Raw genomic sequence first — 18,064 nt, 5'->3', positions numbered from 1 at the left:
GTCCGTGTTGAAGCGGCGCTGGTGTGAATAATTCAGCAGAGGCTCCCGGGCCGCTGTTAGGAGTCAGCGGGAGATTACTGAGATTGCGAGGATCAGCATGATTTCACAACGCCAGGCAAAACACACGGGTGAAGGGCAGCGCACTGCCGCGTGGCGCGCGTTAGAAGTTTTGACAACGAAGACGCTCGCTCCATTTTTCAGAGTTTAGCTCAAGAGTGACGTGATTAACGGCGCGGTGAAGGAAATCAGATGCAAAGGCAGGAAGGACACACGCTGTCTGAATGTGAACAACGCGTGGACACGCCTGTCCGCATGGACTTCCTGGCCACTCCACCCGGTCGGACTCATTCCAATTCCCTTTAAGCGCGTAATACTCTCCCTCTCCCGAGTTTGCCAGTGAACTACGTTGGCCTGCGCACCCTAACCTGGATACCTCGTCCAGCTTCTTCTTTGTTGGTTTATTTGAGGATGCAAGCGTTCAGCCTAAATATGAAATGCGCTGCCAGGCAGCTGGATTGTCCACACCAGGCTTCCTTAGAAATTTGTCGGTGCAAACTGGCAGCTAACTGGGAGCAAGACCCTCGATCTGTGGATATTCTTATGTATAGATAAGAGCCGTTCTGTGGGTAGGAAAACCAACTTGCTTTAATTGTACTGCAAGTATACACTTTTATTGATATATTTGTGGGTGTTATATTAAGTTTTCACCAATATAAAAATCATAAATCAGGCCAAATTTTACAAACTGGACCGTTAATGCTAATGGCTAAGTACTCTACACTCTTGAGCATCCGAAATGGGAACAGAGATGTTTAAAGATGTTTGCTCTCAGTATTTCACAAAGAGCTGATATACTGAGATTTCCATGGACATCCACATCTGGACCACCAAAGACCGGGCGGAGGTCTCCTGGTCTGACGAGTCTTGATTCCCGCAGTGACATTCAGTATCAACAACTCAGGCTGCTGCTGACGAAATGCTTGGAGAGATATTGTCTCAACACATTGTTGACCTTTTAGTACAAATTGAGCAACACTTCGCTACAACAGCGTATTGACTGTACCCCCATCTCTGTGAGACCACAGTTGACCCATCTTCTGATGCACTCCTCCAGTGGAGTGACATGCCATGTCACAAAGCTTCAATCTTGAACACCTACTGGACTTTAACTGAGGTCACAGCCACCAGATCTCAATCTAGAAGAGACGGCTTGCTGTGTGATGGGATGGCAGACTGACATCAGGCGACTTGACAAACCCCCACAAGCTTTGCGAGTCAATCATGTCTGTATGGACCCAAATCTCTGAGGAATCTTTCCAACAGATTGTAAGACACAATTCCAAGTGGAATGAAGGCAATTGTGAAACAATATTGTACTTTGTATGAGCAAGTTGTGCCGGATTTAGTAGCCGATGGGCTTTATATTGTGTTTTAACCTTTTACTGCTGTGAAATCCAACAATGTTGCTTGTCTATAAAATATATATCAGTACATTAATATTTGTCTGGTCCCTTTCACACATTGATGTTGACACTGTGCTCCTTTTCTTTTTTTTTTCTCAGCACACCGACCTGTGCCAGTATATGGACAAACACCCTGGGGGTCTTCACCCTGACAATGTGAAGGTAAGACTATAATCGTTAGTTAAAAGTTAAAAACTTTTTCTTGAGAGAGATTTAACTTTGCGTCCAACTTAATTGAGTCAATGTTGATTTATTTATTTTCATTTCATTTTAATTTTTTTTTGATTTTAGCTTATGCACGTACAGACTTTAAGATTCTCATCCAGAATTGCATTCAAGCGAGCCTATCGCTGATCTGCAGCTACTCAAGACCTCTTTTTAATTATTTGCCTTCGCCGTGGGGCCTCTGTTACCTGGTGCGCGATATGTGGAACCACACAAAACCATTGTGAGGCAGATTAAAGCCACCGTGCAGCATTTCTCTTTGATGTGTGTATTAGGGAGTTGGCGACTTCAGTGGCGAGGTTAGAGAAGTGGGGCTAGTTAAACGAGGCCGTGTGGTGCTGACGCCGGCGTCTGACTGTTCGCTGGGCCAAAAAGGTGACAGTTTAGGGCTGAATACATTGTGTAACACTCTGCACCTTTTGCAGCGGAGGATTTACATAAGTAGCTGATACGTGTTTTATCTACTGACAGCAGCCTCGCTGGGATTCGCCCAGAAAAATTGGAATTATTAATAGCGAGCGGAGTAAGGTGCTTAGCTTTATTACCTAAAGCCGAGACTTCTTAGATGTGACTTCTAATCTGTTGACGGAGAGGCTGCCTTTGTCTCTGTGCACTCACACTTGAAACTCCCCCGGAGCTACTCAGGTGGAAAACAATGGCTGTAATAACCCGAAGGCAAGATACCGAGTTTGGAGCGGTGACTTTGCTGCGTGTGTAAGTGGTTTCTCGTTATAATGAGCGCTAGCCTGCCACTAATATTTCAATAGGTGGCAAAGGTTTTAAAATGTTCGCATTATTAAAACAGCAGCAGGATTTTTTGGATTGATTTCTGAAATTGAGCGCCGTCATCTTGCAACCTCTGTCAGTCTGTCGTAAAAATGCTCTGAATTCTGAAACTGGTTAGCTTAGTATGTGAAAAATCCATACTATCCGTACATCTATACAAAGATACATATAAAGTTGTATACTAAGTTTCATTGAGTTTAGTCAAACACCTTGTGGCTAGCAAGCTTAGCTAGCTTGCACCAATAGGACACCCTGAGCAACCGGGCCTTGCCTAACTCATCCAATCGCTCCAAATCTTACTTTATCAGATTGCAGAAAATTCCCTGGAGCTTTTTTGTGTGGAGTTTGCACATCTTGGTGCTTCTCTACGACTTCCTCCCACAGTAAAAAAAAAACAACAAAAAAAACAAAAAAACATTCACCTGAGACAAATTAGAAACATTAAATTGGCCACAGGAGCAAGTGTGTGAATGGTTGTTTGTCTTTCTACGTGGCCCTTTTGAAAGGTTTCTAAAATATTTATGCTTGTAATGTTATGTTTTATGACCGCATGCATACATTTAATAAATACCACCAAGTATCTTTGACTTAGTTGTACCTTTAAGGTTTTAATTCAAAGTAGGGAAACCATTTCCTACTTCCAGGCCTTCTATAGCTAGACATGGTGAGAAAGTGTTTGGATCATGTCACTGTCAAACAAGTGAGTACAGTTTGGATGTGTTTAATTACACACTGAAAAAAGAACCCAAAAGCGACAGAAACAGTTGAACAAGATGAAGATGTGTTTATTCGGAACCATCATGAGCTCCCCGAAGCAGGTTAATGTCTGCTAATGTGTGTTTTATGACTGCCGTCACTCAGCCATCCCCATATTTACGAATTAGGTCCATCAATTCTCAGGCTGCATCAAATCAACATTCAGAGACGCACTCGCCGCTAATGCAATTTTACTGTTCGACATCCAACGCGGCGGTTTGATGCGTCGCCGCAATTTCAAAATTCAAGTTTCTGCTCGAACTGAACGACGCGTAATAACATCCGGTGGAGACTGTCTGTCGAGCGCAGCCTCATTAACTCCTCGCGCCCCTGCGTTCGCCACTCGACGGGGGCGCAAGTGCTCTCTGCATTACTAGAATGCGCGCAGTCGACTGAAGGGCCCGGGGTTCAGCGACATCTCCTCCGACGAGTGGGAAACCGACACCCGCTATCACCAGTCGCATAACTGCACTTGTCCTGACCAATTGTATTAGAGGCAGGACGATTAGTCAGTAGTTACGTCAGCGTATGGGCAGGGCATCAAAGCAAGCATCCCTGTTCAAAGTCGAGTTGAGCAGGAAAAAAAAATCAAAAAATCAAAATTAAAATGGAAATATTGGCACTTTATAGTTTGACTCCTGAGTGTCGGTGCTTTTTCTTTGTTATTCATTTAGTTCTTGGCACTCACACTTCTTTTTTTTTTTCCATTTGCAGAAACATCTCATATTGCCCAGATACAGTATAATTGCCATTGCTCACATTTGAATTGCAAAATAGACAGAAATTAAAAATATGGCCACGCATGTTCAAAAGCAGGTGAAAAACTGGAACTTCAAACTGCAAGCACTGCTTGAGCCTTCTGTTGTTGGCGCAGTGGCATGACTGTGCGCAAGAAGACACATTATGAATAAATGAAAGCAGCCTCAATACCCTTTAAAGTGTGTAAAAAAAGAAAACGTTATCAAATATAGCATAAAACAGCAAAACTTATTGTCACAGTGCATCACAGCAGCGCATTCTAAGCAGGGATTTGCAGAAATGAATCAAGCTTTCTGCGAAGCCCTGAATCTCCATTTGTGTCTTGAACGTCCACTGTGCCTCTGATTTTCCACGTTTTACCTTCACTACATCCGACATGATAAACTTGATCTGCGCCTGTATGAGAGAAAAAGAGACAGCAGAAGATTGCAGTCACGGTGTGATATGAAACCAAAACGCTGGCGAGCGTTCGGCTCGGCTCGGCGCGGCGCGCTGGCTGATTTCTGAAGGTCTCACCTTTTGATGTCTCTTGATGAAACACATCCTGTCGACTTGTAGCGCGGCGTGCGATGAGAGGGCTCATGGCAACTTTACAAATGAGACAGAAAGTCTGGAAATTACAGCTTCCCCACTGCAGGGAAAATCACAGGCCTCGTTCGCCCGAGTCTGTCATCTGACCCTCTGCCTGCAGTGAAACGCGGAAACCAGGCCGCGGTCGGAACGTGTCGGAAGTTTCATAGTTTGCCCGCTGCCGTGGGGCATCCCGGTGGTTCGTGCAAAAAAACAAAACAAAACAAAAAAAAATTCCAGACTTTATGAGGCGACGTGTGCGCGCAGCTCGCTCCCGGTGTTCACACGTATAATGAGACGCTGCTGCGTTTGAAACAATGGCTGAACGCAAACGTCTCAGCCGCAGCAAAATTGCCGTGTGGCCGCTGAGGGACGGTGCACCGTGGCCGCACTCTCCCTGTTTTTAAGTTTTACAATCGCGGCAGCGTCGGACATCAAAAACCCTGAGCATAAATATATTTTTGGTGCACGTTTGCTTGATTGACACGACCTTGTTTTTGGAACCTAAAGATAGATTTTTTTTTTTTTTTTTTTTTTTTTTTTTTGTAGCCTTCCAAAACACAAATTCAGACATCAAAACATGCCCGGAGTAACATGGGAGTCTGCGTGTGATTTTTTTTTTTGTTGTTTTTTTTTTTACAGTGCGTGTCGGCAATCTCAGTTGTAGTCTCTGGAGTTTTCCACAGCTGCCGGTTAAAACCGTAGCCAAAGACAATCGCGGGGACGAGGCGTCGCCAAGCCGACGGTCGGCTGCGGACGCTGCCAGGCTGCCAGGTCCCTGCGCTCTCCTCATTCAACCCATTAAAACCAACGGCGTTCGCATGCTTCCTGGGAGAAGATGTGGACTCTTTGTGCGCACTGCTGCCAGATGGCTGAGCCTTCGCACTCCATTTAACACTGCTTTGCTTTAGCGCCCCCTCACTGACTGCCACCACTTTTTACTCATTTCAGCAAATTTGCTGTGCTGGAGATCTGCCATCGCTTGGAATCCTTGTCGCGGTGTGCCATCTGATTTTTGCACTGATAATATGAACTTCTGCCGGTGCTGGTGCGTTTCGCTTGGGCTCCGTTGGCCTCGTTCAGTTCTTGGTTAAATGCCCTGCAATGATTTACTTCACTTTGCACATCATTTATTTTGGAATATAGATTTGGGCAGAGTTGGTGCAGAGAAAACAATGAAAGGAATGATAGCAACTTGCACACAAAACTACTGCAAATGGAAACATACAGTTGATTCAGTACAAACTGATGACAACAAAATTGTTCAGTCAATGAAGTTTTATTTGTACAGTGCTAAATCACATCCACAGTGCCTTGTACAATTGGGAGAAAACCAACTGAACCCTACAATAGTAGAGACAAAATTCCAAACTTTGATGACTTTTCTGATAATTGTTGTAAAACATGGCAAGCGGAACGACTCCCTCATTGATGCCTCTTGGTTTGGTAGAGTTTTGAAAGATGGATCTCAAAATATATGTAATTGTACAATTTTTACTTTCTCCAAACATTGGCCTTGGTCTTTAAAAAAACAACATTGGAATAATAAAGAAGCACCATCATTCCCAGAATGGGTGGGTTTGGTGGTTGGGATGATGGGATGAGAGGAGGATGGCTTTGGGTTTTGGAGTGGTTTAGGTACAAGTTATGCTTATGAGGATGGCATGATGGAACATTGGTGAGTATAGCTGAGTGGCCAGCGATGACTCAGACTGGGCAGCGTGGTTTGATTTTGGCCAGATGACGAATGTAGACTGTAATGACTGTAATTTATCTGTACACACTCACAAACTTAAATTTAATATTAAAAAAAAAAAAAAGAAGAAGAAACTGAAAAGCTCAGATTTCACCTGTGAAATGTTGGCGATCTATGTTGCCAAACTCCAACACAGTGTTTCCAGACCCTGATGGCAAATTTGCTTTGGCTCAGACGAGGAGCATGCGGCCCACCTTCCCAAGTGAGTGAAATCTGGCCCCAGTTTGCTCCCCCCCCGACCCCCCGCCCCCCCCATAGGTGTGAACCATAACATAGCCAGATATCTGCCGCACCTGTGCCAAATACAATTAATTAATGTATCCCAGAGCTGGGCCTCACGCAGCATTGCAAAGCGACATCATCCCATCTATGCCCGGCTGCACAATGACTCACTAACAGTAGCTTCGCTGTAGCACCACCACATTAAAGAGTGTTTTTCTGATGAAGTGTTGCTATTCTTCAAGATCTATATCATCATCAACACCATATATGTTAGACATCTACTTCCACAAAGCGTTGATGAATAGGACCATGTTGACAGAGAGATAGTTCAGTGCAGTTTGTTTTGGCTGTGTCCATAAATACAGACACTAATAAATGTGTCATGGTAAAATGAAAGTGCATTCTGCAAAGCAGGGTAGAGACAAGAATCAAGGTTCCCAGGCGTTCATTATTATTTTAATAAGGCAAGAAAACAACAATCGTATATTCTCACATTGATTCCACGCGTGAATACAGTCTGTTTATTGTTGTCAGGTCATACTCTTGATTTTTTTGTTTTGTCGGAAACATTGTTAGAAAGAGTCAATGTGAACCCTGAGTCAATACTGGCTCTTTTCTACAGAACATGATTTATAGTTTTTTAAAGTCATCTAGATGGTAAAATATTAAAGAGCGCACCTTAATGAATAGTGCATTGCCCGGCTCATGCTACTTTAGCACACGTTCCCTCGTGCCTCCTGATGGATTTGCACCACGATGTATGGGGCAACAACGGAACAGTGCAATTTCTGGTTTGCAATGCATTCACCTTGTTATCATTCTTCGATATTCTGATTTTTTTTCTTTTCGGTGTTTCAAGCGTGTGCACGCTTAGCTTCAGCCCATTTCCGTGTTTCACTTTTGTTCCCAACCCTCGTGGAAGTAGACTGGAACTCGCTGCGCTGCTGTCACTGTGATTCATTACTTCACGCTTGTAGCTGCACATTGAGCGAGAGCGAGAGAGAGAGAGAGAGAGAGAGAGAGAGGAGCCACATTTCGCCTCCATTCTCGCAGATAGACGGCGCGGAGTCCATCCGGTCGCCCTTATCTTGACCGAGATATCTGCTCGCGCTGTGCATGACGGCAATAAGTATTTCATCATTTGACAATCGCCAGCGCGTTTATTGGTGTGCTCATGATGGATCGGTTCTCGTGCGCCTGGGTCACTCCTCAGGTGATAGATTATGTTAATGGGTGATTTGACTACAATCACACGGCTCGTTTCTCCCGCAGTCTCCCGCGCCGATAATATATCATGATTAGAGACATGCAGTCTGCCTGGGGTTCCTCATCCAGAGCAAGAACAACATAAAAAGAGTTCATCTGCAGAAATTAATGTTCATGTCAATTAAACTGGGCGGTTTAGGCAAAGTAGAAATCATGTGGATAAAAAAATAGGCTTATTGATGATTGAATATTATTCACTTGTTCAAGAGAAGTCTGTAAAATTATACTGCATTTAATTGAGCAGGCCGGCTTAAAGCTGTAATTCAAGCCTGTGTAGGTAGACGATTACAACAAATGAGCGTTTAACCGCAAAGGTGTAAAAATTCAAATCTTCATGTTCAATAATGAGTTGCACCCAGTGCTGAAATGAACTTTTATTTATTTATTTATTTTTATCAATTGCACTTAGCTGTGCCAGTTTGCGATGTTCCACATTTAAAACAGCATTACATAAAACAAAAAATGTCTGTTCTTATTCATGTTGTGGTGTGAAACAACAAATCGTAACCACCACCAGCAAAATTATTATTAGGAATGTTAATTTTTTTCATCTTTTTTTAAATGATAAAAAAGGGGAACTGATTTGATTAAAACTGCAAATTCATTGATTTCTTTTCTTTCTTTATCCAAGTCATGCAGAACCTGTGTAACCTGTGGCTTCAAAGAACTGCATATAACAAGTTGCATGTGCCAGTTTTAGAGTTAAAGAAAAATAATTCTTCCTTAAGCAAAAGGTTCAGCGTTGTAATAAAAATGGACTAAACAAAAAAATCCATTATGAATGTTCTGAAACTCAACAATTCATTTCCCCTTGCTATAGCACATCACCAGTCTTTTTACGCATAAAGGACTATTTGTATTTATCAGTCAGTGCTTTTTGAATCTGCATTTCCAAGTTGGAATTTGATACTATCTGACACATATTGCTTTTTGAATCATAAATCTCCCAAGTGGACGTTTCAAAGAGTAAAGTTGGAGTCTGTCTGGCCAGCAGATGCCCTGAAGTCAGGAAGCAAAAGTTCTCCACCAACAGCGCTCAACATTTCAAACTTCAGTGAAGGTGAAACGTGGTCTGCTTGATAAAAGCGGCACATTATTATGTCCGTCGCTGTAGACAAAGTCTTTCTAAATAACCCTGGAAAAAAGGGGTTTGCATTTTATGATTTTGTAAAAGATGAAAAGAAAAAAAATAACTGTCCATTAAAGATTGAATTGGACAACTGTCTGGAGAGAATAACATTTTTTTTACTTTTTACTTCATCTTTTTTTTCAGTTGTGCCACTAACAAGCCAAGGGCTTCTCGCAGAGCCACTTTGATATACATGAGTAAACACACATTTCTCTACACTAATTCTCAGCGGCGCCGTTCTCTCACCCACTGAGGGCAACCGTGGCAATGTGTTAACCTGGCGACTCCACATGCCAGACGAGGCCACGTCCCTGATTGGACTCCACGGCGCGGCAGTCCGCCTAATTGGCTGAGACTGCGGCATCACAGAGAGGGAAAAGAAATGAGAGTGGAATGCCTGAATTGGAAGAAAAAGGCAAAACGCTGGATCACGCGCGCCTCATTATTTGTTGATTGACACCGTCTGCAGGAGAGGCGCCGCGTCGCAGAGGGAAAACAAAACACGTCTGGCTCCGACGCCGGCGTTCCGACTTTGTTAACTTTCGTCTCTGAAAGTTCATGCAGGCACAGAGGCGAAGGCTATTAATGCATTATGCATGTATTAAAAGCTATTTGTTTTGTTGACGTGATGGAGTTGGTGAGCCCTACGGGCAGGTGGAGGAGCCATGTTTCATTTTAGCGCCGAGATAAAAATGGCTGTAAAAATGCAAATTCCAGCGCAGTTTAATCTTTATATATATATATATATATATATATATATATATATATATATACATATATATATATGTATATATATATATATATATATATATATATATATATATATATATGACACTTCAGCAAAAGTGCGTTCATGCATTTTCATGAGCCTTATCTGTGAATGAATTTGTTTTTGAGACATTGCCTGGCAGCGTCCTCCAGCCATTGTTTGTTGGATCGCAGAAATACAATACGACTTTGTTTTCACAGTTGTTTACTGTTTAAGGATTTATCTGCTTTTCCATTGCAGTTTTTCGCAAAACAACAGCGATATTTCTTAAATTTCGACAAAGGACGATTTGTCAGCGTTTCCATTGAATGGTGTGTGAAGCGCGTAAGCCGTAATCCTCGTACAATCTTGTTTGCTGTTTGTTTACGTTTGTTTGCTGTCACGAATGGTTCTTATATTTTTCTCTTTGATTACTTGTAAAAAGTTAACTGGTCACATGACCCTGTACGTAGCGTCCGGTGACGTGTAAATGCGAAAAAGTGTTTCCATTGCACTTTTGCGATTTACCTCCGTATCGATACGTCTTAAAAACCTTCTCATGATGGCGTAAAAACCTCTGAGCGATATTTGAGGTTTTTCTAAGTGTAGGTGTTTCCATTACCATTTTTTTTACTGCGATATTTAGGCTTTTCGCAATTCTAGGGATAACGGAAACGCTGCTGTCTACCTAAGAGCCATGTTTTCTTTCTCCTGCAGTGAAATGGTCGACTTAGTCTGGCATGCAAAATGGAAAACAGTGAGCTGTGCTTAGAGGAGTGATAGAAATATTGCAGCAACAATTCCTAATGAGCTGTAGGTTTGAAGCAGGAATAGCCCGGGAGCAAAGTCTCTGCTGTTTCCAGCCCACTCAGTCACTGCTGTTTGCCACTTTGATCGTTTTTCACTGCATTAATCTGTATTTCAGAATTTTAACGGATGTTTTTCCCCCCTAAATCCCTGAGAAAATGAAACACAAAGAAAATACCTTGAATGTATAATTAAGACAGTAATGGGAGAGTCATCCAGGCAGGCAAAGACAGTTTTACTTTGTCTGCAGTTTGATGAGTCGGTGCTGCAGTAAAATCCGATGGACAATTAAGTCACATCTGTTTGTTCAATGTTCAATTGACCAAATGACAGAAATGATGACTGCGTTCTTGATGAATGGCTTACTGTAGACTTTGTTCTAGCTGCCTGTGACAGAAATAGAATCTTTCTGAGCTATTTAGAACTTACATCGGGGCTCCTGTTCTTGTGTTGACACATTTTGTTTCCCCTTATTAATGGGCAGCTGCTGTTGCAGTCCAAATAGATGCATGGTTTTGGACTGTGAGGCTCAAACCGTTAAGTTGCACAATGTCTTGGAAGCGTACCACCCAAGACCGGTGTCGTGGCTTCACGTGTCGTCAAATAACACAACATCAGTCCATCCCCGTGATTTTCTCTTCTTCTGCTCTTGAATCTTCCAGCTGTTTCTCTACCAACTGCTGAGGGGTCTGTCCTACATCCACCAGAGGTACATCCTTCACCGCGACCTGAAGCCACAAAACTTGCTCATCAGCGACACCGGGGAGCTCAAACTTGCTGACTTCGGTGAGTAAAAACAAACTCTTTTGTTTTTTTTGTTTTTTTTTGTTTTTTTTATCAGCGTGCTTACAATCTTTACCATGAAAAATGGCAGGAGAATCAGTTTATTTTAGATATTGAAATCATGTGTTAATGCTTTGCAATTTTCTGTAACATCATCAGCATTGACTTCCCTACTCAAAATTATTAATTTAACAATCTTTCAATGTTATCAAGTGTTTTGATGGCTTGATAGCCTTGAAAGCACATATAGTTCTATGTTGTGACATTGATCATACGTCATTAAATGACAATCTACGTTACTGAAACCGAGCCCTGAATCCAGGGTGGCTGGAAGAGCTGCAGAGGAAGTGAAGAAGGAAGAATACTGTCAAATTTGCCTCAGTTTGCTAAGCGGGTGAAGATAAAAGGCTCTCTGCAGGGATAATCCACACCCACCTGTAGTGATCCAATCAGTGCGAATTGTTCACCCACATGGTCGGCTCTACTTGTTGACGCCTTGGTAACTAAAGATGTTCAGATTTCCATTCTGAGTGAAACACTTTAATTGGAAAGCAGTTTTTAATTCAATTAAACCCCACTTGATTTAACGCCTGAAAGCCGTAGACCTGCATATAAATGAACGGAGGCTTACAAAAACTGCAGGTAGCCGAGTTTAAGGACAAGCTGTTCCGTCATTATTGTTATTGGGATTTCTATTCTTTAGAATTATTCACATGAACACGCAACATAGCTTTTGAGACGTTCGCTTTAAATCCTGGATGCCTGTTTGAGCTAATAAGGTGTATGTCCTCTACTGCTGCTGCATCAAATTGACCAGTTGTTTTTTTCATCACTAAATGAAGCTTTAAGCATTCAGTGGTTTTGGTGCTCATGGGTGTATTGATGAAATATCATGAGTATTCTCTCCGTGGAGGAAAACCTGTTTGTGAAAAGTCACTGTCTGTTGCGATGGTGGAGGGGTGGGGCTGTTTGAAAGACTTTTTGGCGCAAGTCAGGTTGACTTTCGGTCTTCCAGTGGGACGTCCATCTGCCAAATGTTGTGGCCAAGACGATGACAATCCACTTTCCCTCTCATTCATTTTCCTTTCAAGACCCTTCATCGGCAACTTAAGTTGAACTCCTATAAAACTGCGTAGATACATTTCTATATAATTGGAAGCAGTAGAAAATGTGTTTGAATTATCCTCGTTCTTTCTCTTCATATTTCTTTCCACTACTGAAGTGGCACCATATGGCATGGATCCATGCTTGGTAATCACTATCTTGATGGTCTGTCTGACACCCTCCGGGGACGGCAAACACGCCCTCCATCCCTCCATTTGTTTGTCCATCCTTCCTCCCATCCACTCCAGCAGGGCTCACCCATTCTCCAAATCCCTCAAACTGCCCCTCCTGTCCAGCATCCACCCCTCTGCCCAGACAGACAGATGGTTGGGGAGGCGGGCGGCAGCTTCATCAATAATGCAAACCCTGTTTTAGCGCAGAAACATGGCTGCCAGGGAAATGAGAACGTGGACATAATAGACACAATACCGAATGAGCGGGATGATGTGTAAATCCCAGAGCTGATGAGTCTGTCGCTGGAGTCGCGCTCTTCGGCAAACACGCACAAAGCACGGAATCAGCCTTTGCCCGAAGGCGGGCCATGCCAGGAAGGTGTCTGTGTGTGTGTGCGTGTACGTGTGTGTGTGTGTGTGTGTGTGTGTGTGTGTGTGTGTGTGTGTGTGTGTGTGTGTGTGTGTGTGTGTGTGTGTGTTTGAGTCCTGGTGGCCCTGGGTCTTGGCAGCAGGAATACTAACGGCCTGCAGCTGAGGCCCGTGGCACTGGTTGGGGTGGAGAGCGAAACAAAGGAGGGTCTCAGGGCTGGAGGAAGAGTTGGCGGAACATGAGGACTCGTCTTGATAGAGTGCAGCGATGAAGACGTGTTTGGATGCAAGGTGAAGAGGGCAAATTGGGAAGCTCTCAATTTCCGCTGATGGGGTAACCATGTTTTTTTTTTTAGAAATGTATGATTTAAATTCAAATTGGTCCTTAGGAAAAGCCAAAAAATAAAGTGCATGGCTCCTGGTCTCAACTGGACTCAACCCTCAGATGCAGGTTGCATCGCTGTCAAAACACATGCTTAAACACATACTTTTGAGACAATTGAGTATTATTAGGAGTGATGTTTCGCTGTTGGTCACATCATCAATTGTGCTCTACAGCCAAAATCAATTTCCTCCCCAACAAAAAAACAACCTAGACAGACTATAATTGGATTGGACACTTAATGGATTCTTGGAACAGGGAATCATATTTACAGTTCAAGAGATAAAAAAAAATGGCTGGATTGACTTTTATGCATGCAAATGCTTGTCCATTAAATTTCTTCATTAAATTGCCTTAAATTTAAAATCAAATTTGTATGAAATACTTTGGCAGGATCGTAATCGTTTCCTTTTACAGTGAAAATAAAAAACCCATGCTAGTGCCACTGACACGTTTATTAATCCAATGGAAGAGACTGGTTGTGATTATAATACATACATTGTGACTTGTTTCAGCAAAATAGCCATGCCAATGCAACTGAGCAGTGACATTGAGAACACTGAAGGCAAAATCACTTTTTAATGACTTGATGGACTTGCCCACCGGTCGAACTGCACTGTTTCCAAAAGCATCATGTGAATTTCTCACCAGCCACAGTGGCCAAAGCTCCGCTTCCCCCGCTGCCGCTTGTGGAGGTGATCCAGATGCTTCCGGCGGCTCCTCGGTGGGTTTGCACACTTTTTAATGAGCAGCGCAAACAACCAAGCCCGTAAATGAGGCTTAGAGGATCCCCTGCTCCATATCAAGGACACAATTAATTGAGGCCAAATGAAGCAGTGTGCTGGAGTCTGTGTCTATTGTGTACGTGTTGAGAGGCACAAGGGTCATTACCACAAATCCATGCCGCTTGCGTACGTGTCCACATACATTTCCATTCGTCTGCCGTGAAACCAGACCAGCTTTTTTTTTTACTTCAGTTCACATGATTTTTGTTGCATAGAATTTTCTTTTTGACCTTTTTAACATTGCACAATGATGGCAACCACGATGCAATTGTGATCATTTATTGGCTAAGTGCTACTTCATCAACACTCCCGAGTGCCGCAGTCTGCAGTTTTATTTCCCTTTGTTGTGTCTTCCTGGGATTTGCTCTGTAATCTGTCTCTGTCGATAATTAGCAGAGAGGATATCGCCAAAGCGATAAAAAGCACCACATTAATCAACCATTTTCCCATCATTAAGTGGCACGAGTGAGCGCTGTCCGCAACATAACGACTTCCGGTGCAAATGAACCCCCTCAGGATCGCGTTTGTGCAGTGGCGGGCCGTGCATTTTCACGCCGAGACATATTTCCCTGCTCGAGAATCCATACAAAATCACAATAACACATTACATCACCTTCATATAGGTGGCCAAGTCGAGCAAAACTTGGTTTCTGGAGCATTTAATCATAATTAAGACGAAGTAACTAAGGCCACTGATGCTGTCAAAACTTAGAAATAAAAGATGATTTTTAAAGATTCCTCAACAAAGTTTTATGAAGTCAATCACGACGACACTTTGTCATCAAACGTGTCTAATAAAATGCGCATTGTTGCCGATTTGTACGAAAGACCAACGGACGGAGGATAACGAAACAAACTATTGAACTACTTCATTATTAAAGGGTTGAACATGTTAGCGCCACGCTATTTGCATTTTAAATTGCAGATGATTCGGCAGCTAAATCTTCATACTCTCCTTCAGACGCCGTGGGTCACAGGACACATACTGTACACGTGAAGTTCAGCTAGCTGGTCTCGGCATCGCAGACTCCCGATCTGATTGGCTATCGCAACTGACGGTGGTGCGTTCACAGCCTGCAGTGTTGATCCTGCTGGCCGTCGGCAGATTTCATAGAACCTGACAACACAAGCTAGCTGAAATATAATTGAATAGAACCTCTACTATAATACACAACAATGGAAGCAGTGCGGTCAAGTGGATATGATATAACGTGAAATAACAACGATGGAGAATTTATGGGAAAATGTACTTGAGTAAGTAAGTATCTTAAGGCCAGCAGAGAATGCCTTGCTGTCAGGATCCTGTGGGGGGCGCCGTAGCATCCTCCTCTTCCCAAACCTTCCTCGTCATGACTTGCAGCCCTGAGACAAATTCCCTGATGACAAGCCCTTAATTACAGCAGCCAATGACACAGCAGATGAGTCACGGGCGTCGTGCTTCGCGGGCTCGGTGAGAGGGTGAGCGCGTGCTCGCGCACTGGGCACGGACCTGCTGAAAGGCAGCGCTTGAATCGCCGCAGCTCGCCCATATGCCGGCCGGCCAACCTGGAGCGGCTGAGGTGCCGCCGCCGTCGCCAGGAACCCGATGAGATTCATTCGGAGAGCAGCTTGACTGTGGAGCCGCGACCGCGCCAGGTTGTCCTCGGTCCAGCCAGCTTGTGACGTGTTTTCGTGTCCGACAGCCCGCGGGGCTTTCTTGCAGACAAAGATTCGCAACCCTCTTCGCTGACCGACTGACAATTCCAGAAAAATCCAGACAGAAGCGAAATACCTCCACTACTAGATGGAGGATTTTTTTTTAATGTATTTTATAGATTTATTTCCTAGATGCTCTCTCGGTGTATATATATATATATTGTAATAGAATAAATCAAAACAAGACGCATTTATTCTTCTCTCAATCTCTCCTATTCCCAAACAAGTACATTCAGCAGCCGCAGTGTGATGCTGGGATTTTTTTTTAAGCAGCTCCCTCATGTTCCCGGTCCTGTGGGGACGAGGAAAAAAAACAGCTTAGGGAAAATTGCAAAGGCTGCACCGCTGCCAGCTCCCCTCGTTCTCGTATCCCTCCCCGTCTTAAAACATGTCATAATTTAAAAACAATCTCTCGTCATAGTGTTTACGCCAGTGGACAAGCAGAACGCCGCAGCTTCACCTATCTCACAGTTGTGGGACGGACCAGCGGATTTTTTTTGCTGTTTTGGCCGTCACTCGCTGCAGCTGTAATCAGCTAATGTCTGACGGCGTGCGCAAGTGTGTCCGGGTGTTTTGCTTCGGCGCGAAGCAACAGCTGCCGGGATAATGATGTGTGAGGAGTGAAGCAATGTGACAATGGAGCTGCAAGAATGTTGCAGACTGTTTTGCCTCTCCCCAGTGTGCACTTCCACCCAGAGTCTTGCCACAAATCTGGGATGTGTTTGTGTGCGTGCGTGTGTGTGTGTGTGACTTTTTTTAGAGGCGGCTGCTGCTGCTGCTGCTGCTGCTGCTATTTTAGAGTCTGCTCCATGAATCAGGGCTACATGTGCGTGTCTGTCCATCTGTTTATTTGATCTAAATCAAAAAGCATAGTAAAATGACACTGGGAGGTTTAAAACAGCCGAACCAGGAGCGGCGTCTGTTGATTGTGTCGGTAACGACGGCTTCACTGGCTTCACATAGAATTACGCAGAGTTCATTACAGTTAACTTTGTGTCTGAAACGAGCTGCGGTGATAGCAGATGGTGTGCTGCACTCTCTCTGTCTCTCTCTCTGTCTCTCTCTCTCTCTCTCTCTGTCTGTCTGTCTGTCTGTCTCTCTCTCTCTCTCTGTCTCTCTCTCTCTCTCTCTCTGTCTGTCTATCTCTGTCTGTCTCTCTCTCTCTCTGTCTCTCTCTCTCTCTCTCTCTGTCTGTCTGTCTGTCTCTCTCTCTCTGTCTCTCTCTCTCTCTCTCTCTCTCTCTCTCTCTCTCTCTCTCTCTCTCTCTGTCTCTCTCCCTCTCACACTGAACTACAGCTTAATATGAGGCAGTAAACTGTTCGGCCAATAAAACTATGATGTATACTTAACCTTAGTCCTGATAATTGAGTTTCATAACTCAATTTTTTGATGACCAAAGCACTGCTGTCCCTTTTTTTCTTCGTGCAACCACGGACATTGCTTTGGCTGACTAACTTTAGTTGGAAAAACAGATGCGGCTCCTCACTAAACGGCCCATAAGAGCTACCTGCCTGCCTGCCTGCCTGCCTGCCTGCCTGCCTGCCTGCCTGCTCGGCTCCTCATCCATATTACATGTGTGTATTTTCAGCTGGGCAAATACATTAAGGGACTCTGTCAGAGAAAGTTTCGGCCAAACCTCATCTCATCTCAGTGGGCTTTTTGCAGGGTTTGAAATACCAACAGACTCTGTCTTTGCAGTTCTTAAAGGGAAGCGTGCAGATGCCCACAAATGTATGAATGCAGAATATTTTCCTGCACTGGAGTCACTGACGTCCAATCTGTCAGTCAAAGTGGTTTGTGTGATTTGTTATCCTTTGAATGTGTCTCAAGCTAAATTAACTATTGAACTAAACAAATATGCTGACCTTTATAAATATCTGACTATCTACAATAGATATCGGGACAGAGAAGGTTGAAGTCACATCTTGGTGGCAAATTTGTCCTCCACATTTGATCCATCCACCCCCCTGATGGAGCGGTTGAGCAGCAGCTAACACTCAGGAATCATTCGCTGATCTGACCCCCACTCCCCCTCCTCCAAATCTGACCCCACATACGCTGAGCCAAGCAGGGAGGCTGGAATTGAAACCACGACCCCCCCCCGGTCTCTGGGAGGACACTGTAACACTAGGCCACAGGAGGTCACCGAGAAGGTGACCTTCATCAGAAGAGCTCAAAGACGAGAACTGTCAAGCAAGCATAAAAAGTAAAAAAAACAAAAATGACACAGCTGCTTTATACAAAAATAATTACAATTTTTCTTGTCCTAGCTGCAAACCTTTTGAT

At 43.7% G+C, this 18,064-nt stretch overlaps 1 protein-coding gene across 3 annotated transcripts in view; it reads left to right on the top strand.

The window, feature by feature from the left end:
• Positions 1 to 18,064, top strand: part of cdk14 (cyclin dependent kinase 14) — a 150,931-nt gene that overhangs the window by 55,685 nt on the left and 77,182 nt on the right. For all 3 annotated transcript variants that reach the window (XM_076041300.1, XM_076041302.1, XM_076041301.1), the window contains 2 exons: positions 1,563 to 1,625; positions 11,150 to 11,273. In XM_076041300.1, the coding sequence (XP_075897415.1) occupies positions 1,563 to 1,625; positions 11,150 to 11,273 (187 nt within the window). The remainder of the gene's footprint in view (positions 1 to 1,562; positions 1,626 to 11,149; positions 11,274 to 18,064) is intronic.

Source organism: Nelusetta ayraudi, unplaced genomic scaffold, assembly GCF_046127955.1.
Source record: "Nelusetta ayraudi isolate G7.1 ecotype Tasmania unplaced genomic scaffold, CSIRO-AGI_Nayr_v1 ptg000063l, whole genome shotgun sequence".
In the NCBI taxonomy this organism is placed as follows: Eukaryota; Metazoa; Chordata; class Actinopteri; order Tetraodontiformes; family Monacanthidae; genus Nelusetta; species Nelusetta ayraudi.
The sequence above is the reverse complement of the archived record's forward strand: the minus strand, read 5'-3'. Positions and strand labels throughout refer to the sequence as shown.